The 26025-nt window shown below is 45.7% G+C and overlaps 1 protein-coding gene and 1 long non-coding RNA gene across 2 annotated transcripts in view; one reads left to right on the forward strand and one right to left on the reverse strand.

Moving 5' to 3' along the window:
* The window catches only part of msrab (methionine sulfoxide reductase Ab), a 26108-nt gene extending 13891 nt beyond the window's left edge, over positions 1-12217 (reverse strand). Inside the window, 4 exon segments of the mRNA XM_040199849.2 lie at positions 3540-3644; positions 6551-6670; positions 6839-6907; positions 11923-12217. Of these exon segments, the coding sequence (XP_040055783.2) occupies positions 3540-3644; positions 6551-6670; positions 6839-6907; positions 11923-12202 (574 nt within the window). The 5' untranslated portion in view covers positions 12203-12217.
* On the forward strand, positions 11174-14212 carry LOC144388442 (uncharacterized). The gene is made up of 2 exons (XR_013452835.1): positions 11174-11446; positions 12852-14212. It is a non-coding gene; the product is annotated as an uncharacterized LOC144388442 (long non-coding RNA).
* Positions 14213-26025: the final 11813 nt, after the last annotated feature.

The raw sequence follows: 26025 nt of genomic DNA on the forward strand, positions 1-26025 counted from the left end.
AACAGGGAATTGGCGTGTGTCGCAGCCAGCTGGGGTGAAGTTATTATATAAGGGAATATTCATGCTCATTCTAATTGTCAAGAGGTAACTGCCACTAGCGTGACTTGGCAGATGGAAGGCAGCTTGAACTATGTACATTTTTTCCCTTTCCATGCATGTTTGTTTGCGTGATAAGCCATATGATACTAGTTTCTATAGCTGAAGAGATGTATATGTGACTGCACACCTTATACAGCGGCAAGCGGATGGAAATCATCACAGATTTGTTTGCATGCCATGACTATAATATATTTATTTTATAGCGTGTGACTACGTTAAGACGTTATCAAACGAGGACAGCCTCCTCGGCCATCCTAGCTGTGCATTTGTGCTTTTGTGGCGATTGCTGTTCACTGAAGCAGCATCAGCATCAGCCCACACAATAAATACTACATGGCCTCAAAAAAATAAGAGAGGCTGGAAGGAACAGGGTAAGAGGAAGGAAAAGATAAGAAAAGAGATGAGGAGGAAACAAAGAGGAGGGGAAAAGCATTGGCCGTTAAGAAGAAGGGGCGGCGGAGGAGGGGATGGGAGAAACGAGAAAGTGTGTCTGCCTGTGTGGAGGGACGGGGGGGGGGGTGACTAAGAGATAAAAGTGGAGTGAGTGAACGCAAGTGTGTTTGTGTGATGAGCGGATGGCCTCGGGGAGCGGTCGACTTACTGCGCTACTCTGCGGATGTTGCCGACGGGCTCCAGGCCGTTTGCTCACTCGCCCTTTCACTCTGCAAAGAGTGACTGGGGGGGGGGGGGGGTAGCGGAGGTGCCCTTCTGTTTGAATAGGTTGAGGAGCAAAAATGTATGGTAATGCACTATGAAAGTAGCAGTATAATAAAAAGAGGGGCTGAGTCGACTAGGGTGAAGTAGTTGCCAGATAAGATGCTTCTTACAGGGATCAAAACGGGGCCTATATTCCCGAACGAGGGGGCATCCAATGAACCAACCGATACGCCGCGTGAAGCACTCGTGTGCACTCTTTTCAATGCATTCGCCGTGTGCGTTTCTGCCTTTTCACATGTGCGCACAAATGGAGAAAAGCTGTCTATGAGTAGGCATAATGAGCACTTGTGCATAATGTGAAGTGAACAGTATGCTTGAGTATGGAAATGTGTGCGCAATTGATCTGCAGTGTGTGAAAGAACAGCAAGATGCGTTTGCGTCTCATCCAGTGATCATTCTAGATACGTTAAATCATGTGTTCAAGCGCCAAAACAAAATATTGTTTTCTTACACGAAGGCGGGACTCTGACGGTTTAGATTTAATCCCAGTTTGAGTGAATCCACGCACACACACACACGTGTGTGAAGGTACGTTACTGAAGAGTTGCAGACCTAAGAAACTTATTATATGGATAGTGCGTTGAATGGGGGGTCTTTATGCAACATCCCACGGAAGCCGGCAGATTGAGACTAGTGTTGCTGAATATGGAAAGAGGGCACACAGCAAAGGTTTCTGATTGGCTGCTAATGTTGCTATCCAGGCTGGGATTGGTGGAGTTGACGCAGCCCGACATCACGTTGTCGGGACTAAACCCTTTTGAACTGAGGCAAAGCAGAGAGGCACAGATCTCAAAACACATACACACAAGTGCATACACACTTTCAGGTACACACCCACGCATTAAAAGGAAGTATTGCTTGCAACTGAATATGCATCTGTACATGATAATTCCGCAAGCATTCCAGCACAGAGTGTGCATCTATAAACCAGGATCGCGTTAGGAGAAAACAGAATTTGTAATGTTTCCGGGCTCGTCTCCTCGTATGAACATCTCTAGTGTGCAGTTAAAAGGGCGAAACTCCTTAATTTCTTCATTCTCTTTTAAGCCAGACTCTAAGGTGGACGGAATAAATTGGAGCTTAGGCATGCGTGAAGGCAGAGCCAGCGGGCCCCTTTCCACCACTCCACGCCACATTTGTCAAATCAGAGGAGTATCTGCTACGCGAGAACCCAGAAATTGGAAAATATGAACATGGCAGGGATTTACATTTAAGTCACGCACAGGGAGTAATGCTCCAAGAAAAAGTATACTCGAGTTTGTGGTCTATGGTCTTAACAGTAAAAAAAAAAAAAAGAAAATTCACCGTCAGTAGGCTGCATGCTATAAATAAAACATGAGATGAGACAGGGGAGTGAGTCAGGGGAAACGCATGACTACTATTCTGGCCTCACTGCGTTGCCCTGTGGCGTGTTGCCTCGACCTGTACCTTTGCCTGTAGTAAGACGTGTCAATGAACAGGAGAATCTACTCTGATAGGCACCAACCACAATAGTTATTTTCGCTGATGCCTCAGTACAGTCGACCCACTCGTGGTTGGCCAGGTGAATTGGAATGTGAAGAACATATGGGAACAGATAGAGATTTATAATGGTGGATGCACAAACGTGTCGGGCGTCTGAGAAAACAACGACGACGGATACAAAATAACTGACAGAACTGATTCGGTCAACGTCATTGAGCGTGCGCCTGTCGGAGCTTGTTTTAAGGCTGAAGGTCAGGCTTATGAATCCTTGATCCCTCGCTTTCCTACTTGTCATGCCCCTCCCTACATCCAATATGAGCAAACAGAGTACGTCTTTGCCTGTCTTCTCTACAGCGCTCACACACGCGCGCGCACACACACACACACACACACACACACACACACACACACACACACACACACACACACACACACACACACACACACACACACACACACACACACACACACACACACACACACACACACACACACACACACACACACACACACACACACACGCGCGCACACACACGCCCTCCTGATGCATTAATGTTCTAACATCACCTCCTCCAGTGAGCAGAGAAAACAAGAGAGCAAGAAACTCAAAGAGATGGAGTGATGCGTTGTGGGGGATGGGGTTCTTGTCACCGCTGGAAGGAGAGGTTGGGGGGTTGCCAGACGGGTGGGTGAAGTGTGTCATTAAAGAGGAGAGAGGTGGGGATAGCAGGGTTAAAATGCTCTGAAGTTAAACTGTCCGTGTTTTCGCCCCGCTGTCCGGAGTGTATCGTGGAGGAACATGGATCAAGGAGTTTTTGCAAAGAACCAACTATATTTTCCCTTGATGAAAATCTTGAAAACTTCTGTCAAGGAACATAAAGGGACGTAAAAGATTATTGCACGATCAAACAGAAATTCACAAAACCCTGTTCAAGTTAAAAAGAGACCATATTTAGCATCATAACCGCCTCGAGGTGCATGACAAATGGCTGGTTTTCACTAAAGTACGTACCATGAACACGGACTGCATTTCTTTTGCAGTTAGGGCTTGCACATGCATCACACTGGTGTTTCTCTCCATGGATGGCTGGATCTCAGACACATTAACACTGTCTGGCATTGACTTACACCCGGGAGACCTCCCCCCACCACACACAGGCCCACGTCTGGGCATCATCCTTCTGCTCTAATACACCCGTGGCCCTCGGGATGGGCCTTATTTGACGGTGAAGTTTAAGGGTTTGAGTGCGTGATGCTACCTTGTGTAGGATCGTGGTTTTCCCAAAAGCGCTTCAGCAGCTCCTCGAGGCTGACGTCTTCAGGGGAGAAGACCACCCTCACCACCTCAGTGTGACCGGTCAGGCCTGAAATCATAAACACAAACTTTCATGTTATTGAATGACATTTACACTTATTGCTTCTTCTCCTCCCCCTCGTTGAATCTGCACAATTGGACAGTATTAGAGAGAGAGAGAGAGAGAGAGAGAAGGCAGAGCACTGGTTAAGGCGTATGGTGGAAGTAGCCAAGCGCAGACGGACACTCGCTCCTGTTTGCCGCTACCAGGACCCCCAAAAAGGTTCCACGGCCTCCCTGCAGGCCTTTTCTATCTTGGGGAGGCAAGTGCGTACGGGCACAGACGCACAAACACACACACGCACAAAAGAAAAGGCCTACTTAAACACTTCCTCGCAAATATATAACTTTGTTCATTTAAATACAGAAGCATTGGGATTTCATCAAAAGCAGCCAATCTCGTCTCTCACACGTTATAAAGACACATGCACATGTGTGCACACATACAGTATAACATACACACAAAGACAAGCCCACACAAATGCATCAGCTGCATTGACCACAATAGGGGAAATGGTACCAAACTCATGCATCTGTCTGGAGACCCACTTTATGTCTCTAAATGACACAATTAGGAAATCACCAAAAGAGTTCACCTCTTTTAACAGTTACCAAAAATAAAGAACGGTCAACTTTAAGTGGATACGAGAAGTCTGTCAAAAGAATCTGACAAAGAACAAGTCAGTGTTTATCTGAGGTGTTTTTCAATACTACAAATGCAAACATATGATAATGGAGGACGTCTAGCGTCTGTTACTATGTACTGTATGTGTTTTCTCATAAACGAGCTCAAAGAATGTGGCAGGAAGGGTGTCCACACATGTGCAGGTCAGCTATATGTTCGCCCTAAAGTTATGCATGGATGTGTGGCTGGCAAGTGGGCTGTGGAGGGGCTCGAGAGGAGGTTGCAGGGTGGGCCTCAGCTGTAGGAGGGGGGGGGGGGGGGGTGATAAAAGGCAAGAGGAAGCGCATGTGTCACTTTAGGCAAAAGCCCAGGTGAGCTGTCAACCAATTGTCTAGAGAGGTTGGCGAGGACAGCCTTCAAAATACACACAATCTGACCATATGCATGCACGTTGCTATGGTTAAAGCCCCCATTGGGTCGGGCTCTACGCCAGCAGTCAAGCAAAATTACCAAGCACTGGGATTCTCCACACTTGTTCCATCTGAAGAGGGTGAAAGGCCCGAAGAAGTGATGCCACTAAAGCTGCAGGAGATTTAGAGTTTCTGCTGAGTGACACTTCAGCAGAGTTAACAGCCTTCTGGGCCAGAGGGGCCTCCCAAATCCCCATGACATCCTGTTGCCCTGTTTTATTTAATTGTTCTCTGCTGTTGTATTACTTGCTTTCATCTAGCCCGCTTGTTTTAATCTTTAAAACCTACCAATGGTCAAAGGTTTGATAAGAAGCTTCCTTTAGTGGATCCACTGCTGTTTTTCTACCGTCTGTGGGGTCAACAAAACGTCAAACGGGACTGCAATTCCAAACAAACTGGCGACAGTGGTTTCTTTTTAGTAGAAGACATAATTTGGGTTGTTATTGAACGGTTTTCACCAACCCTCCTTTGTCAATGAGGCGTGATGATTGTTGGATTTAAAAGCAGTGAAGAGCGTAAGCACAGAAGGTAACAGAGTCACCTCTTGATTCTATAGCGCAAACTCACTGCAAAAACGGTTCTGTAAATTAGTCGTGTACAAAATATGCCGATTGGTGAGAACATCTCCGTCACACAGCTGTCTGTGTTGTCTGTCTATCTGCCTGTCCTTCCATCCTCCCCTGGCTCTGCTGACAGTTCCATCAGCTCCTTCTTCCTGTGTCCGTACGTCCGTCCGTCCGTCCGTCTGTCTGTCTGTCCAGCTCTGTCCAGCTCTGTCCAGCTCTGTCCAGCTCTGTCCAGCTCTGTCCAGCTCTGTCCTGCCCCGGCCGCGCTGACAGCTCCTCGGTCTCATGCCGTCGCAGCGTTCTGCTCCGTCATGGCCACTGGAGCGACGCCTGCACTCTCTCAGCAGATGGACAGGGAACCGTTTTCTCTCCAGCTTTTTTTTTTTCTCAAACGTTCATTCCCCTCAAAAGTTTATTTTACCCACTTCTTCACTTGCTACAGCTCTCAGTCGCTTTCTTTTTCTCTCACTTGCCTCCATCTCTCTCCCTCCTTTATAGCCGAACGTCTTGTTGCTGGGGGGCAGAGGGACTTCGGGTAGGAAGTCCAAAGCGTCTCACCCCTCCTCTCTATGCCCCCGTGCAACACCTGCACCTAGCCTGCATGCCTGCATGTAACAAGGCTCCATCGGAAATGGAGGATTTAGCAAACGAACCCTTGCCGACTCGAGATACACGAGACAGGCAAGCAGAATATGAGCAAGCTCGACATCGTCCTCTGAATTATGCATCGCCCTGCATGAATTTATTTGAATCTGTCAATTATTCGAAAACAAACAGAAACTAACTTGGAAGAGCTTTGACAGCAAATTCACTGAATTCAAGCCCTTTTCTTCTTTCGACCCCATATTCGCCTTATCAAAGACGCCGTAATGGAAGCCGGTTTATGGCGCTTCACACGCAGCAACCTCCGTTGGAAGAAAAAAGAAAACGCCGCAGTACAGCACAGTACAGAGCCCAATCTTTACAAGTAGGTCATGGGGGGAGGGGCGGGGAGCGGGGAGTGGGGGAGGTGGGGGGGAGGCCCATCTGGAGCAGTGCATTCTGAGTAGTTGACTGCAGATGAAGGGAAGGCGGCGAGGGGATGAGAGCGCTGCACTTGAAAGACTGTGTCTTTTTCGGTTTCCCTTTGCAATTTTTGGTTCTCTTGAACTCTGACTGATTTTACAGAGGAATGTCCTGCCAACCCACACCAACTCCTACCTTCAGGTAAAATTTATCAAAGTGTTGAGGGCCCTCATATTAAAATGTGCATCACCTGAGCAGACCTAGTGGTAAGTGGGGTTGGGTGTGAAGCCGCCGGCGTAGCCCACCTGTGTGGTGTAGACTCCGGGAATTCGCCAGAAAAGTCTCTCCGCTCCCCAGAAACAGCCTAGACCTGGACACAAAGACAGCACGCAAATTAAAACACACACACAATTAATGCTTCTTGTCTGCCATACTATCGACACATTGGATCAAAATGTGTTAATAACTACAAAATAAGTTACAGGGTTCTATATTTGGTTCATTGCCATTACACAAATGTGTGATTATGCAGTCTCACCAAGCATGATGGTCTCCATGCGTTCTGGAAAAGGCTCCACGGTGGGATTCCCGTTGGCCGCGTGCTTTTCTGTAAATCAAAACCGTGGGTAAACGTGAAATTACATCTTGGCACCGTATTTCAACAGCAGAAATTATAGCATGTGTGCAGCGGCCCCTCTAGCGGCCTCGGCTTGGCCTCATAGCCCTGCCCTTCGTTATAGGCTCACCCGGGCCAGCGGATCAGAGGCCTCTGATGCTGGAAGACAGTTAAGAGATTACGCGGCTTTGACCGCCCTTCTACCCCTGCTGTCCTCTCCTCAATGGCCACAACTAAAACACTACCACACAGTTATTTCCTGATATCGCTCGTACGCGTATATACCTTCAAATGTGAGTGTATTAAGTGCTAAGCTTGGCCCCCTTGGGTGCCCGCAAAGAAAAAAAACAACGACGGCACTTCAGGGCCACGCGCCCGCGTAACCTCTCGAGCAGGGGAGGGCCTCGCCAAGTAGACCCGATGCTGTCCAAATCTCCACTGCGTTAAAAATACTCGATAAGTAAAACATACCCAAGTGCTGAGAGATGGCAGGGGGGGGAGAGGCACTCTCCTGCCAACTGTGGTGCATGGAATTAGAGCGCTAAAAAGGAAATTAGTGTGTGTGTGTGTGTGTAGCCCACAGATGTGTGAGGAGGATTAGGATTTAAGAAGACTGAGTTGACTTAGCGTGCAAATCTCCACTAAGCAAGGCTGGTTTGTACTGCAACTACTAATATTAGTCTACAGATAAACAGGCCACGGGGTACACTGGGAGCTTAGGGACATACTTACAATGGATGCTTGCTTTAAGTTCAGCATGTGATTGGTCTCTGGCCGCTGAGAGATGCGATGTGTGACATTGATCTGAATACCAACAATCTCTAATTTGATTGACAATAGTTTATTTGCTAGATAGGCCCGAGATGATCTAATGTTCACAGGCCAAGAACCAGCAGGCTGCAGTTCATAACAGACGGAGAGATTTCTGTGAAGCCGAGCAGAGAAGCACTGAAAAGAGTGCAACGCCTTGACCTTTAAGATGAACATACATTTACAAGAACACAGAAAGGAAAAGAAGCATCACTAGGGAGACTCCTTGATATTAGACGAAGCGCGTTGGTTTTTCCTGCACAGAAGCAGAGTGCAAGAGCACAGAGGCCTGGGCTGCCTTCATAGCAGTCACTTCCTGCACTCCCGTTGAGCAACAGTTCTGTGTTTTACCAGCAGGTCGTTTGACGCTGCCAGGTCACGTGCACAGTCAGCTGCAAAGAACATCCGTGTCGGTGACTGTACTAGCGACACATTCCCAGTCCACGTGGTCGGCAGAAGGGACAAATATGCATCGTTCTTCTGTGAATTTGATTACTCTTAATCCTCTGCTCGCTCACTCACCCCCTCTTGTCCTTCATATTTTGGCCACACTGACAAAAAGAAGTGAAGTTGCCAAATGACTGAGAGAGAAAATGTGAGAGAGAGACAAGTGTGCGATAGAGGAGGAGGAGTGGGAGGATGAGAGATCAGCCTGCCAAAACAATAAAGGAGTAAATAGCCAGTGAGAAGCAACAGATGAGGGTAGCAGAGAGAAAGAGAAAGAGAGAGAGCGGGAGAGTGAAGGATTCTTTTGGCTTTCGGACCCCCATGCCTTTGGGCACTGAATAAAAAGACCAAGCACTTCATCCAAGAGAGAACACAGAGAAAACAAACAAATAAACAATAAAAAGAGATAAAAGTTGAAGACAGCCAAGAACACGCCGACACAGCATTGGCCAGAGAAGCCAACTACGAGCCCCCCTCGCTCCACCCCTCCCTCCCTCCCGCCCCACTCCACTAACTCAGCTACTCTCCGTCTCCGGCTTCACACCCTCTTGCTCGCAACACCTTCCCATCATCCCTCACTCCAGCCTAACAAACACGCGGACACCCTCCTGCACGCCACACAAGCACGCCATCAGCTGCACAATCACTCGCACACAGACCTCTGCTGAGGGTATTCCTCCCATGGAGCAGCTGCCAGAGGTCCAGGTGGTGCCAGGCTGGCTCCTTTCACTCTGCCTAGCCCGGTACCCCCCCCCCCCTCCTTGCTAGCCCGGCGCCCACACCCCATTCTGACAGAATTACCCCACCTAACACAGAAAGAAAGAAAACTGGCTGAATACCCTCACTGCGCTGCCGCGCTATGCCAGCAAAAGAAAGAACAGAGGACGACCAAAAAAAAAAAAAAAAAGCAGGGAGGGTGACTGACTGGGTTTACAAAAGAAGAAGAAACAGGCTGAATATGGGGGAAGGATTCATGAAAAGGATTTTTTCCCCAAACTTGGATGAAATATGGGCGCAATTTGTTTTGTACTCGTTTTTGAGGATCTCTGGAAGGCGCTGTGCAGCCTATACAGTACGCCGGGATCGAAGCGCAATACTTTGGTCAGCTATTGATGCATTGAGCATGCCGGTTGTGTGCGGCAGGACCAGAAAGAAAACGCTGGACTAAACCCCTGACCCGCTCGTACCACGGTTACCACCAGTCAAGGGCACAACAATCCGTTGCTCAGCGGATAACAACGTCCAGTTTGAACTGTTTGGGATTGGTATTTAGTCTTTGTTACCCTTCGATCCTACCCGTGGTCCTGTGTTTCTCCCCGTAAAACCGAAGTCCAAGAGCTGCTGCACCCTCATGTAGAGACACAGGAGAGGTACTATCCCTGGATGCCAAAAACGGTGACGGAAAGGTTGATTTCCAGGCTGCTCAGTTTATTTCCTTCCAAAAATCCATTCTCCCCCCCCCCCCCCCCCCCCCCCCATCTCTCTCTTCCCTTTCCCCTCCCTCTCGCTACTCCTCTTTCTAGCTTCACACAGGTTGGCAGAGAGTCAGGCACGAGTTGTCGGAGGGGGCTGAAGCTTTATACCGGTGCCAACTAAATCTGCTGTATGGGAGCCTGGGTAGGGACTAGAAAGAGTGGGCAACATGAGGGGAGGGGAGGAAAGAGGCCAGGCTGGGGGGAACGTGGTTGATTTTAAAAACAGTAAGAGGGGAGTAAAGTAAATAATCTAGCTGTGGCCTAAAAACAACCCAACTCGGTAATAAGAACTCACACACATTGATAGTTGCCATAGTTGTTCAACTTTGAAGCCATCAATGCATTCCATACATACTGTATCCTAGCAACGGAAACAGTTGCTATGGAGAAGTCTACCTACTATAGCACTGGCTCCATTTTCCTCTGCAAGGAAGATGGAGGCACATCCTGTCGGCGCCTGCACAAATATGTTTACTCAAACATTGATCTGACGACGGACGACGAACTACTTAAAAAGTCAAAAGACATGAAACTGAAGACCGGGTTTTAAGTCTCTGTTTGCAGAGATTCCACAGAAAATCGAATTTTCTATATCATTTACAACCTCCAGTGTCGGAGGGGAGTCAAACCGGTCTGCAATGGCAAAGAGGCAGGATCCAGTATTCAGGGCCTCCAATTCACCTTAACTGACGGCAGTATGGAAAGTGCAGCTGAGAAAGGAAACCACCACAGACAGTGGGTGAACATACACAGTACAAAAACAATCAACATTTCAGGTTGGGTAACAATGTTTTTTCACTAAACCGTACTTATCATTTAGCAACAACGCCGTCCCAGCAGAGCAAACCCCTCTATCTATTTATCTACTGATTGTGTGCCTAAGTGGCACGCTTTCCAAATCTCTTACATCTTTTATTCCCCTCTGAGCTTATTGCAAAAGCCAAATAAACAAGGGCATCTTGAGGCAGCAGAGATAGGAAAGAACAAAGCGTCAACGCCAGAAATATATCTTCCCAATGAACCTGCTTTGAAGAGTTATAGCAAAGCATGTTACAGAGATTGATTTTGGTCAGCTGACCTCCCCCATCCTGTTTGGAAGAAATATTGGCAGTCTATCCTGCACTGACTCAAAATAATAGCGTCTGTGCCCCTACCATGTAGCAATCTGCCACTGGATCATTCTCGCCAAGGTCATAGAGTACGTCATACGGACTGCAGGGAGGGAGGGAACGCAGGACACCGGGACGTCTGAACAAGGAACTTCTTTAAAGATGGAAGAGGCGACTTTCAAAATGAGTGATCGCAAAGAAGAGACAGAGGACAAAGTTGTGCTCGCACACGAGGCTGGGACGACACAGGGCATATGTGGAGCCAGTCCTTGCTGTCCTTAAATTACTCATGCTTATTCCAACACACACACACACACACACACACAAGAACAAACCCCGTCCCAACCTAAGCTGCCCCCCATGGTGAAAGGGGAGGAACAGATTTCTGCCACGCGGCGTCTCCGAGCTGCTCCGACAGACGGAGCAAGAACTTACGGCGGGGTGGAGCCTTCATGCGCATAATGCCCAGATGGGCCCCTGGACGCTGCGGCACCACTTCCTCCTATGCAATCGCGCCCAGCTCCCACAATGCACTCTGTGGACGTCTCAGCCCCAAGAACCCCGGTTCAAATCGCACCATGTTTGGCCACGGCGGCATTCTCGAGGTGCGAGCCTCGCCGTCCCTAAATAGGATGATGGAAAGTTGAACGAAAGGCTGGAAGCAGAAATTACTCAGCGCCACATGACAGGTAATGATGAGAATTTAAAATGGGACTAAAAAAAGAGAAAGGGCGCACATGTGAAAATGCACTGAAACCCAGATATGACATTTTTTCTTAGGTTTTCTTAACTTTATAAATACTGAGCACCACTGTATGTCTTCGCAGTCACAGCATACAGTGGTACTTGGATAGACAAATGTTACATTTGAATAAAAAAACACTTGATAGTGTACATACGATGAATAACAGGCCTACACACTGCACACACGCAGTGTGCATTGTTTAGTGTAATGAGTTTTCAACTTGTCTTAAGAATAACAGCTCAACAACAACTGAACACGTTGACCAAAAACTACATTTCCTGCCATTTCCGTGTTCACGTTGGCTTCTCCCGAGGTCACTCGCTTGTGTTCATGACAAGCGCACAGTTTACCAGCTGTCAGCTCGGGCACATCTCCATCACGCCGGATACAACTTGTCAGTCGCGGCGTGGTGTCGTTTACCTGCCACGACCATTCTGTCCTCCCTCCCTTTCAGCGCCCGCTCTCTGCTGGGCGCCACGCTCTCACCTGCCATCGCGGCAGCGGCAGCGAGCCACGCGGACGCGACAAAGAGCCAAACGGCGCGTGTTTGGGGGAACAACCGTGAAAATGTCTTCCGGGACGCTTCCATCGGGTTTTTCCGGGTTTGGAGGGGGGGGGTGGGGATGTGGGTGGAGACGGGGCGGCGAAAGCGCCACCGATATGAATATTCATCGTGCGTGGGCGCCGTCGTGCGCTGCATATTAACTAATCGAGGGGTTAATATGACTTTGGCACAAAAGCCTACAGTGGCGCACCGTGTGCGGGAACGAAATTAAATTGAAATAAATATCCACGCCGTTCCGCATGCAAATGAGCCCGAGCCAATTATAAGCGCTCGCGCGGCGGGAGGCGCGCGTGGCTGACGGCGTTGGGAGTTTGGGTGGATGTATGGACGTGCGGATCACTTCAGGTTCATTTGACTTGTGTACGGTTAATCCGGAAGAGTAACAGCTGCATGAGTATACAAACTGTTAATTGCCTACAAAATGGCTCATATGGGTTAAAATGTGCAACAACAACAACAAAAAATAGAAAGCGCTCAGTCGGATCTGTTTATGACAGCTGCGTTTAAAGCTGAAAACTTTATCTGAATAAAAATAGTGTGCCTAGATACTATATAATGCAGCCCACATGTTCTACACACGAATCCATGCTGTTTCTTTACCTTCTGATTTATGTAACTTTATTATTTATTTATTGTTAACTGTGACTATGATGTGATATGACCAAACGGTGTAAAGGGCACATGTAGTATGTTTGGTGTTTTGTGAAGATGTTCTGTTCGTTGGTAATAATTTTCAGGTACATTAAACTATATCACTCCAATAATGTGATATTTTGTCCTTTAGGTTACCAAACGATATTATCTGCACTTACGGTAAGGCGTAACAATCGCATCGAGGTACAACATCACTACACGTCATGTCATCTTTGCTGCAAAAGTGTGAAGATTTACAAATTGCGATTCCAAAATCTTCAAGCAAGTAGGATTTTTGATGCCCCGGATTTGCCTCAGTCATCAAAAGCCAGATACGCTCTACATTTTGTCATTGATGGTGCCAGACCAGTAATGTGAAAGTAATGACGGCGGTTATTTATGTGTGGGAACTTCTTGTGCAAGCTTTGAACCAGCCAATTTACCAGTAACAAAGAATCCAGGGCATTGTTCCTGTATCCTGCAAGCAAGAATAAAATCACACCCTGCTGCAATACCCCGTTTCCTCTTCCCTCTTCCTCTCTCTTCCCCTTTTCTCTGTCATTTATCTGCTGGGGAAATGAACCTCAATCACCTGCGGAGGGGCTGAGGGCGGCACAGGGGACTTTGCAATGCAAATGCCAGGTAATTACCCAAAAGCTAGGAGAGTGGAAGCATGCAGACGAAAAAAGAGCACCCATAGGGAAAGACAGAGAGAGAGAGAGGGATGAACCAAACACTGGGTTCACATGCCTGTTGATGCAGGATGATTGGGGTGTTTTGGGGGATGTGTGGGGCTGTAGAAAGACGAAAGGGGAGATGGGAGGGGGGAGGAGGGTACGGAAAGGGGATGAGAGACACTTGGATGGATGCGAACCACGGTGTGTGTTATAAGTTCCTTTAACAATTGATCAATGAATGTCGTATTCCCCCGTGTCTCTGCGCTGTGCTGTGATTAAATAATTCAGAAGAATATCTAGGCTGAACAAAGTCTGTTTTTGCATGAGTGCGGCAGCAGTTTGAGTAGAAGGGTGTGTACTGTAGGATATTAGAAATAAACTGACGACCTGGTTCATAAAATTAATAAAATGCATATAGTGTACACCAGAATACAGCCATGATTCTGAAACTGTGTAATCAATAAAGTAATGACAATATTGTAAAACCACTGTAATATTGAAACTGTAATTGAATAACATCAATGTACAGTTATGATTGTATTTGATGTAATGTAATCAACTGGAATGCATGCATGTAATACTAGCACAAAAACTGATATTGACTGAGGCTCATTCGAAATCCGAGTTACATTGACACTTTCACACCTTTACGGATCGGTATAAATACCTGTAGGAACCATTGTTGTGGAGTTCGCTGGTGGAGGCAGCAGACGGGCACTATGGGGGGTCAAAGGACTGACCTGTGGCCTGTTAGTAGCAAAGACCAGCGGCTCCTCAGCTGAGATGTTCGTTTTACCACAACACCCTTTCTTTTATTAAATACATTTGATTTTAACCCTTCGATCTGCGATGTCCTTTGTCCGTCCGGCGTTTCTTCATTTTGAACAGTACGCTCGCATGCATAAGTGTTTGTGCCTGAGTGCTTGTGTACACGTGAGTCTGTGAACTTGTGGCCATCATTTTCTGCGTGCTTTTTAATGGGCCCGTGTGTATGTGGTGTATATGTGTGCATGTGGGGTGAGGGGGGTGGGGGGGGGGGGGGTTGCATATGTTTGTGTGCGTGTGTGTTTGTGGTTTGTGTGCTGTACCGGAGGATTTAGTGAGTATGCCAGCTTGCAGCTGTTTGATTGTCAGTGATTGAGAGCGAAGAGATGTGCAGATGTGAGTGAGTATCAAACAGATTATGAAATGACCTGGAATTAAACACAGCAGTATTTTTAACCCGGTATTGTGGCGCATTGAGCCCTCTGTGTGATTGAAGGACGGTTGGAAAGCTGTACATTTATGTCGGTTTAAACAGATGAATACAGTTTCATTTAATAGTTTTGTAGTTCCATGCTTTTGTTTGTTTGTGGAAGATATCACCCAGCAATAGTGTGACTCACAAGCAGTTTGCACCTTGACTCAATTGCTGCCTCTGATTACCATCTGAACAAAACCAGAATTTCTTTTCTGGTGATATAGTGTAATTGTGGCTTTGCTAAAGTCTTACTTTGTCTAATTAGAATAATAAATCATGCCGCCTCGTTGTTTGCAAAGGGCCCTCCATCGTCTCGCCGAAGCAGGTGGGATGGTGCAAAAAAAACAAAGGGTTTGATTACTCGGCTGAAGCGGCAGTTAGTTAAAAGCAACGTGACGCTCTTTGGTGATTCGTATTCAAAACTGAAATGTATCAATTCATAGACCTGAGTAGGAAAAGCCAACTTGACAAATTTTGATTCATATGCTGGCCCATGCTTGACTTCACTTGACATAAATCACTTGGCTCATTGGAAAATGGAGAGAGAAGATGGGGGGGGGGGGGGGGGGGGGGTTGTTTAAATGACATGGAAGGCTGCGATGGGATTTGCATGGTGGTACCTTTCCAAGACGATTGTTGTGTCTCTCAGTTTGCTCACCACAGGGATATAAATGCACATTCTGCTAAACCAATCAGAATGAATGTACAGTCGTATATAAAACAACCACTTAGGGGAATTTGTAACAAGAATACAGAAGGGCAGTGATTCTTAGAATGTATAAGAGAGTATATATGTAGTGTGTACAGCAGTGCATGGGCAATATCAAAGTACGAAATCAATAGCAATAAACACGATTGCCCCTGAATCATCTAATATATTCGCTCACATTTTAGAAGCTAGAATATACCTTTTTGCTTCAAAAGGGACTTCTAGATAGGTTGGTGATTTGAATAGCAGCAGATTTATTTTCTGTCAATTCGACTAATCGATTAATCCTTTAAGCTCTTGTGGCCTCAATATCTTTCTCATCTTATTATCAAAGAAACATACAGTACACCACGTGGAAACAAAACAAAAGATGTATTCGTAAAGGGTCTTATTCATTATATTCTTTTCGGCCACGGAAGTGCTTCTGTTTCTCAAACATTTCCTCTTCAGCGGCGATTACAAACGTCATGCACTCACTGTTTTGGCGTCTCTTTTCTATTGTCCTCCAAAATCATCATCATTTCTCATATGCATGTTAGTTGTTGTATTTGTTTTATGAAATCTTGTACATCACAGGTTGCTCTTTGCAGGTACGAGTATAAAGGCGAGGGAACGACACGGATGAACGCAATGAAAACAAGAGGTGATTAGAGCGAGCTAAGTGCTGCTATGTAACACCAGTCCACTTCCTCTCCCTCTCGTGCTCCAGCCGGGCTAAGAGTAGCATGGGCTAAGCCACTCTTGCCCTACATACAGCCTAAACAGCAGATTACTGACTGTCCCTCTAATCCCATGCACCAGGGCATGTGCCACTGCCACCATGCACCAACCACCCGATCACCCTGCAGCCACCGTCACAGGGGCCTGCTGTTCCGCTGTGCAACGGCCCCCGGCCCGATCACTAAAATATACCCTGTGTCTGATTTTTCTGGCCGGTAAGTTTTCGGTTTTAGTTCAATCCAAATAAAGCATGCCGGAAAGCCAAGTTATCGAAATACGCCTTTCGACTCACATCTCTTTATCCTTCTGTTTCTCTCGGTCTTCCCTAGCTACGGCCTTTCCTGTTATCATCCTCCCGGCCCCCCCACCCTTCCCAGTTTTAACCTCATCATGACCACCTGGCATGGGACAGCTTCCTCGGCCCCTCGGCCTCACCTAAACCACTAGGCCTGCGATTAGGGTTAATCTGGACCTTGTGTCATCCTGTATCTATCCACAACCCCCACAGTCCCATTCTTTCCCCCCTCCCTCCCTCCTCTTTACCAAAGAGGCTTTGGTTTAAAATCCTTTATTGTGAAACCCCCACTCCCCTTGCAGTGTCTTTCTGTCTGCTGCCAACTGCAACTTTTCCTCCCGCACCACAGCCTCAGCCAATCCCACAACACACGCTGGTAGGACCTGTCCCCGAGCCACGTTGGTTAAGAGATGGGCGAAAAGGATTTTTGCATTGTTTTTCTCTTTAGAATAAATTTGGGATTAGGCAGGCACAGGCACTATGATACAATGAAATGCTCGCTTGTACGTGTGGACACATGAGCATTGCTATACTTATGAAGTGGAACCTGACATACTGGTATTCTTGCTGATGGTTTGACGGTAAAATCAACCTCCACTAATTTGTCCCAATCATCCAACGCTAAGTGCATTTAGCCGGCCGGGCTCTTCCGCTCGCCTCACCCCTCGAGGACAAAGTAAAGGCACGGAGGCCCGAGTTGGATGAAGAACCTCCACAATGGTGAGGGAGCAAAGATGCTTAGAGAATGAAGACAAAAAGGGGGGAAAAGACACAAAGTGCTGGAGCCCCCTTTCATTTTTTTTTTTGTCTCTGGAAATAAATGGCAGATTCGCCCTCAAGCAAAGCCTCCTTTCTGGAGTTGAAAAGCCAGCAGAAAGCACTTGGCAGACAGAAACTGCTAGAATGGAGAGGTAGAAAGGCACGAGGGATGTAGGCCAGAAATGAAGTGTCTTATCGTAAGGAGCAGAGAGAGAGAGAGACCCTTGAGCATAAGAACCTGCATGAGTTCCGCGCTTTAATGAGAAAACGGCATAGAGGATCCGTTGAAATGATCACAAGATGCTGAGCTTATGATGTTAATGTCAAATTCCTTGCACAATCATAGTCAGCCAATTTGTTGCGCACTGTTTAATTTGTTCCGATTACACAGATAGTCTGTTCGCTTATTAAAAGTCTGAGTACATGTAACATAATGATTATTTATAGTGTTCAGTCATATGAATCCTCAAGCCTGCAACAAACACACCCACACAAACACAAATGCTCGTACTATCAACATTTTTGATTAATTGGCAGACCTTATGTCGGACGGAATGACAAAAATATTGTAACTGTGTTAGGGATGTGGGATGCCAGATGCAAAAAGAACAGCGAGGTTCAGGAACGACTGAGCAGGAGTGACTGATTAAAAGCGAGAAAGCCACACAACATGCTGAGAAAGGAAAAGGTGGGCAAAGGGGCAAAACCAAGACCGTTCATAGTGATTGCGCAAAATGTCCACAGAGCGAAATGTCCACAGAGAGCAGGAAAGAGAAGGAGAGAGTGATGCAGTTAATGGATGTAAATTAATTGCTGTCATGTGGATTCTGATCCCAATAAATCAGGGTCAGTGTGGTCTCCGGTGCCTTCACTGCATGGCTGGGAAAAAAGAGAAGGGAGTCCCGCGACACACTCACACATCCATACAGACACACACACACACACACACACACACACACACACACACACACACACACACACAGATATATTTATTTCAGTACAAATACATACGGTTATTCACATGTAAACATCATAGAATAAAAATGAGAAACAAGTGAAATCATGTCCCTTTTTTCCTCAGATGGAACTAGGTGCATGAATATGTGACATCAAATACAATTCTTTGAACCTCATAACACTTGTGTCATACATAAAATGGCGTAAAAATAAATAGATGCACAGCGGAATTAAACAGATTTACCGCAGCCCTTTTACGCCGCCGTATAATCTGCCAACGTAGGATGTTTTGGGGGGCAACGCGTCGTGCTATGAGATCGCCTTCATCGTGAGGCGCTTTGTAAAAATGCACCTGAAGTCCGAAACCAGAATACTGGATGTCGAGTAGTGCAGACTTAACTTTGTCATGAATGCTATGTGGTCCAATTAATTACCCATGCTTGTTTTGGAAAATTACCACTGCTCTTTCTGCTTAAGTAGTCTGCAAAATTGATTTACCGTATGTTCTCAGTCTATGACCATCACAGAGATATCTTGCTATTTTGAAGTCTTGTTGTATGTGTTAATCTGGAAATATGTAAAGCATATATTTTAATTACAAATCCTACATGGGTAATTAAAAACAAAACAAAAGCCTTTACAAAGAAAAACAAGACCACAAATTAAAAGAAGCTGCAACACCAAATTATATTTCTGGGTAAAAAAAAATCTGTCAATTCTGTAAATACATATTTTTTTAACATTTCATTTAATTCATTACACTACAGTACAGTATGCACCATATTGTATACACAGTGTTTTCTTTGATACTGTATTACCCCAAAGCAAATCACTCATGTTCAAACAATAATATCTGAACATGGCAGAAATGGTGCAAAATGAGAAGTAGGTCACATAGCAATTTATTTGACAAAAACGGGTGGGGGAGGGTAACTGGGGCATGGTGTATGCAGAGGCAGCAGCAAAGGAAAGGTTTTTGGGAACACAGATCAGATAGTGTGTGTGTGAGAGAAAGTGGGGGCTCAGATTTGACCTGGAAGGAAAGTTACTGGCTCATTCGAGGACTGCTCGGTCAGTGAGGAACGGGGAAAAAAATGTGTTCCTGCTGACACACGATCATGTCGGCTGCACTTATATTTTTTCGCTATTCAGTAAATACTACAAACCGCACACGGAGACTTACGCTGGTCAGAGGCCCCGTTGCCCACTCCAGTGAAATTGAAACTGATATTGCGGTCACTTGACTGTATCAGCACAGCTGACACAGAGAGTGTAGCAGCATTGATCAACTGTCAATGAACTGCCCAGCTGCCGACCTGACCTCCAACACAACACAAAACACACACACACACACACACACACACACACACACACACACACACACAGCACTGATATTTACAGAGTAGATACCCAAAATCCACATAACCTTCTGTAAATGCATGTTTTCCCCTGCACAGTCATCCCCCTGCTCGTAAGCTCTCTGGCTTCCTCCTGATCCTTTTTAAATCCCGTCATCACTGAGCATCACAGCTGTATGATTGTGCACGAGGACCTCAAATCTATGTACTCTCCACTGACCTACAGGGCCAAAAGCTACATTTAATTTGACTATTGTCAATAACATTGCCGATGCAGAGATTACTTCATTTTAATTTAACACAATGGCAAAATTGCTGAGAATCATGCAGCATTATCTGATTATAGGTGGTGAATGAAAAATTCTAAGAACAAAAGATAACAGATCTTCCAGTGAAAAATACATATAAATTGTATTAGATTCAGACATATAGCTTTTTTCCGTGCGATACAGAAAAATCCTGCTTCTTCCTCAACCAAATAAGGGAATATAAAAATACTTTCTTGTTTTTTTGAAAATAATTTAAAATGATATCAATAATTTAAAAAAAATAGAATATCGTTTATGAAAACGTGTGTATGTATGTCATATTCAGACTATACCTCATATGCTCTCAACACAATCTAGACAATCTGCGCAGACTGCACTGAGGATCTGTAAAGCCACATTAACACATGAGAGAGGCTCTGGAGCACCAGTCTTTTCTAATGACTCGATAATCCGACCCAAATGCTGCCTGTTTGCTAATCTCTCCACCAGATTACCGAAGTAGGGACGGGCACTGTCTATTTGTCTCGTCCTGTCTCTCTGCCTGTCTATCTCTCACGGCTTGTCTCTTTGTATGAGTCTTTCCCTGGTTTTTCTCTGTATGATAAAAGAAAAGGTCTTCGCTTGCCTCTGTGTCGTCGTCCTAGCCGGCTGCTAGGAGGGTTGCATGCCCGTCCGCCCGCTCTCATCCTCACATGTACAAGCTTTTTAAAATTGAGAATGGGGTAGCGGGACATCAAACTGCAGTCCCGATTCTCCATCCTGTTATCGCGCCGACGTGTGAAACGGTAAAGATAACTAAACCTAAACATACAAACAAATACGGGCTACAATGCATCCAATTCATGGCATGTAATTTATGCCCATAAATAATAAGGTTCCAGTCTTCTCTGAGAAATAGACAAAACAAATTGAAAGAGTGGACAAGTGTACTTTCTAAATACGGATAAAGGAAAAGGGAATCAACCGGCCTTCCATTGAAATCGCATCACTCACATTGTCTCTTAAAATCCATCTCTCTATCCGTCAGAAATGGAAGGCCAAGCAGTCTTTACTGTTCCCCCCTACAGCTCCGGAGCAATGTTATTGTTCGCTGCATGTAAACAGGTCTAAACTAATGTTATATTTGTCACACATCAACCCTGTATACAATGCTATTTTATGGCCTCGAGGCTGGACAAAATGTCCCTTTTATTTAACAGAAAGCACTCTATGTCTGCCCCTCGGTGTATGCGGGTGTGTGTGTGTGTGTTTGCATCTGTGGCATCTTGGCATGTGCACGCATGATTTTTCGTTTGTGTGCGTTTGGAATAAGCAGCCTCTCTGTCATATATACTGTAGCTCAAACTGCTGTTGACAGTCTGCAAAAACTTTTGACATTTAGCTTTTCACAAAATAACGCCTGACACAACTAATACTAAGTGAAAGCGTCTCCCGATTATCCAGCTGTACCTGCAGTTTTTGCAATTTGGAGACATACGAAAGACCTGTATTCCACCAAAAATATATAAAACTAGGACATTTTATTTAGTTATTTTTCAAGATTTATAATTCTGCATGATATTAAAATAGATGTTTTACACTTTTACCCAAATCGAGACTAAAGGGTGTGAAGTGGAACGTGTGTCAAATTGCTAGTGGGCAAACATGCAGCCGTTAAGCCTGCATAGTTCGATGACAGGAAGAAAATATCATACTACAAGCGGCGCCCGAACCACACGACTAAAACTTCCAATAGTGCTGCGTTATGAAAGATAAACTGAACATAACAAAATGATCAGTCTGTACAGAACACACAAAAAACACGTTACTAGTCTATTTTATATTACCGAACAAACCCACCGCAACAGCTGGCATGTTTGCTAAAATACGTTTTGAGTTTTCATGTTCATAAAATTATTACTACTACTACTATAATTACTACTAATTTTTAAGCACATGAATATATTCCTAATATTAATTTGAAAAATGGCATTACCCCAAATGGAAAATGTAGGAGAGATGTAAAATGGAAGAACTGTGGCATATTGTAGGTCTAAACATTAAAAAAAAAAAGGGTAAAACCTGACAAACAATATAAGCAAAGCATCTTGAATGAGATCAGTCAAAACATCAACGGATAAAAAAATACTCTCACACCGAATCTCTTCCTGCATAGATATTATAGTTGTGGATGTCACATTTCAAAATAATGAGAAAGGTTAGGAGCGGGGATGGAGGGACGAGCTAAGTGGTGAAGTGAGGCATGAGACGGGAAAGAGCAACGGAGGACTGGAGATAGAGAGATAGAAAGGATGGCGAAAAAAAATAAGAAAAAGGTGATTTGGGCCCCAATAGATTCCGAGCTGTTTGTAAACAAGTGTGTTTGCGTGTGTGTGTGTGTGTGTGTGTGTGTGTGCGTGTGTGTGTGCGTGCGTGGGCGTTCAAGAAGAAAAGAGAAGAGAAGTGGAGGGGGTGTCACTGCGGCTGTCCATTCCCCGGGATCAGCTGATGGCCTCGGATGATGGAGCGGAGAAGGGGTCAAGGGTCAGAGCCTTGCATTGTCAGCCTGGCCCCGCTCTCCCGGGGGGGTGGGGATGGGGACCCCCTCCACCATCCATCCCCCCGCTGCCTCCTGCACATTTACATACATTTATCATGCCTGCGTGTCACCGTGACCAGGATGCCGCGCACGCATTACTGCCCGGCTGCAGCTCGGGAAACCGTTGCATGACACGTATGTGCATCTGAAGCCCGTCCGTATGCAAAGGTGTATTCATGTGTGTGCCTACATGTACATCTGTGTGTGTGTGCGCAGGACAAGACACCCCCACCCTGTTTTAGGTCTACCCTCCTCACCCATCATCCACCCCCCCTCCAGTCCTCCGCCACTCACCTCCCCCACTTTGCCTGTGTAATCCCAGCCAGCTGGCCCCGTTGGCTAATCCCTCTGCACTGATCAGCTGGGCCACGCATCCAGCACGGGACAGGACAGGGACAGGGACAGATAGGGGCGGGACACTCCGTGTGCGCGTGTGTCTGCATGTGCGTGTGTGCGTGCGAGGTGGGGGGGTGGTGCAGACCAGAAAGCATAAATTGAAGCCCGAGCCTTCGCCTCGGCGCAGTGTGTCTGTGTGTGAGCCGGTTGCTTGTTCCTCCTCGTCCGTCCATCCCTTATCTCCCGTCCTTCTCCTCCTTCTCCCTTGGATCCTTATACATATATACCTTCACGGCTTATATATGTATGTTTTACATCTTGGGACATCTTTTTTTGTCTTCCTTTTTGGTTTTGTCTTGTGCAGATCCAAATGGATTTTTCTGATGGTGGTGACTGGGTAGAATTTAGCTGAGTTTTTATTTTTATCCCGCTACCCTCTCTCCTCTCTCCCCTGAACTGCATGCTTCCCGTCCCTCCAGCCCCCTTGTCCGCCATCCCCACTAACACCTGCGTGCCTGCTGCCCTCTTCCCAACACACAAGGACCTTGACAGGATGGAGCTGCGCAGTAACAGCTACAACTACGGCAACAATAACAACAGAACCAGGACCAAGGACCTGAAGGAGGAAATACTCCGCAGCTCCTCTGCTATTTTTTGCCTCGTCTCTAGAGAGGAATTGATAGATAGGATTCGAGCGCAGTCGGGCAGAATTGTAATCAGGTGCAATTTTCTTCTGGATGTAAGAATCTGTAATGGAAAAGAAGCAAAAATCCTTCTTTTTGTTGCTTTTTGTTTGAAATTAATTTTAATCAATACTTTTTTGCCTTATTATAATATAGTGTACACAGTTATTAATCAGACGATGGAGACTGTGGTTATTTCAATCCTGTTTTCAGACTCTTCATAGTTACATGCGCAGAGTGCACACAGAGAGAGAGAGAGAGAGCGCAGTAGAGAATAGATGGAGAGTAGGAGGGAGGGAGAGAGGGAGGGTAAGGGGGGAGATAACGACACAGCTTTACCAACTGTAATGAAGATCTGCTTGGTCGTATTAAACCGCACCAATCTCTTAACCAGGAAGAGCGGGAGCAGTTATGGTGAGGATGAGCGTAGCGACACGTCGCAGCGTGCACTCATACAGATCTGTTCGTCATCCTTTGTTTTGCTCTGAGGGGGAAGATGGTCTGCAGGAATGGTGGTAATCAGGTAGCCGGGCTGCTGCTCTCTTTATGGTGCAACAAAGGTAGCCTCGCACTCTTACTGTCTCACTCCCTGTTGTTATGTGCTCTTCCCTCTGTGTGGTGCTTTTTTTGGAACGATGTTATGTGTGTACAGAAAATGCCTTATTGGTGTGAACGCTGCTTTGAGTGTTAACTATATGCGTGTGTGTTTTTTTTGTTATTCACATTTTTTGTTCTTAAAGACAGGGGACTCCCACTGTCATTGGTTTGTATCATGTGCCTTCATTGCATGCCGGTGTGGGATGAGCATGCAATGTGTGAAAGAACCGCATTGAACCCACAGGGAGGACAGATCACAGGTGAGGCGAAAGGAACAAGAAAGTCAAACGGGGGGTGGCTGGGCGGACTGACGAAACACTACGTCAGGATGTACTTTTAAGATGAGAGAGATTAAGAAATGATGTTTCGTGTTGAAAATTGCTGTGGGACGTGAATACGGAGAAGGGGAAGTGTTGCTAAGTGCTGAGAAGAAAAGGATGTGGTGTGTCACTGGGAACATTTGGGGGAAGTTTTGGGTTTGAGCTCTTTGTGTTCACAGTGGACCTTGATTTAATTTCAATACAATTAAGGCACGCGGTGAATGCCAAGAGAGAAGCCACAGTCTTCGCTTACCCGAGAAAACCAGCAAAACAGCCGCCACGGGACAAGAGACGGGCTGTGACAACTACACGGATGCTGCAATTCCACGAGATTAACAAGCAGCGACATTAACAGTCACACAGACGCCGGGTGGGCGGAGGGGGGGGGGCAAAGAGGTTAAAGAGCCGTGACCTCGAGGCACGTCAATAGATCGGTTAATGCAAACCAGAGGAGAAAAAACAGAACCTGCAGAGGGAAATGCACCAGAGTCAGCGGGCACCGGTTCATAGTAATATACTGGTTTCCATAATGACAGAACAGCCTTCCGGTGTCGGGTCCTGTGGCCAAATGGACAGAGGGATCGCACCGGGGGATTTGCCATGTGGTGACAGAGGGCCGCTTCAAAGGTCTCTTCATGCATGAGAGTACACTTGCCCCGTTTTAAGGGGAAGAGGGGAAAAACAGGGGGAGTGCTATAATGGCACGATGAGCTGTTGTAAGATAATTATTTTCATCATGAAGGGGTTACTTTCAACATCGTTCTCATGCAGGATACTTTACAATATTCTATGCCCTTACATAGTCTGAAAGTAACGCTCTGCAGTTTATTTTTAAATCATGAATTAAATTAGGTTACATTTCGTTATTCCTGCCTGTGGGTTACAATATCATGCCTTTGTTTGTATTTATACTCTGCAAAACATAAATAAATAAAGAAGTAATATCACAGATTACATTTCTATTTGTATTTTTTTTGTCTCTTTTTTGAGTAAAAAGGCCCAAAGCACTTCATGTGCTTTAAATAATGAGCTTCATTTCTAGTCCTATAATCACAGGGCTGCATTGAATGCTTCAAGCTGTAAATCGCTGTAGGCGATAGAGATGTGAGTTGACCTACATTTCAGATGCTGCATGTTAAAAAAAAGGAAAAAGAAAATTGGGATTTTAGCTCCGATTTCTTTTGATGCAGCTATAATTCTGCATTACGGTTTAGGCTTCATAGTATAATAATATGAAGAATAAATTCACCACAAAAAAAAGAATGAGTACATTTAGAGATTTTAGGATAAAGGCATCTATAGATGGCTCAATATGAGGCCTGCAGGCTTCTTTATGTTTTGTTATCCCATTGGACGACATTTTATCATTGCCTGTCATCTCACACAATGAGAGTGTGCAGAGGGCAAGCGAGCCACATATGTTGAGACAGAGGTCATCAAGTCTTTTCAGCCTGTCTGCACATTATGCATTTTGCAAAACTGTCAATTCAATTGGCCCACTAGGAAAAATGAAGGGGGGGCGGGGGTAATACTCAATATGTCAACAGCGCTGGACCCCTGGTGATGGTGAGCAGGTGACCGCCCGCTTCGTGCCAAATGTCCGATTCCTAAAGAGCCCGTAGTTTTGTCGTAGAAATGGTGCTAAGAGCCTGGTGACAGCGATAGTTATATCCTTACAATTTTGTGAAGCCATTTTAGTCCATGTTCCATGTTGATTTGTAAATAAAAATATTTAAAAAAAACCATTGGGACACGTACATACACATATCAAACTTGTGAGAGCTGAAATAAAATGTAAGATTAAAGAAAAATATCCTAAAAGAACAT

This window comes from Gasterosteus aculeatus, chromosome 15 (genome assembly GCF_964276395.1).
Source record: "Gasterosteus aculeatus chromosome 15, fGasAcu3.hap1.1, whole genome shotgun sequence".
Classification (NCBI taxonomy): Eukaryota; Metazoa; Chordata; class Actinopteri; order Perciformes; family Gasterosteidae; genus Gasterosteus; species Gasterosteus aculeatus.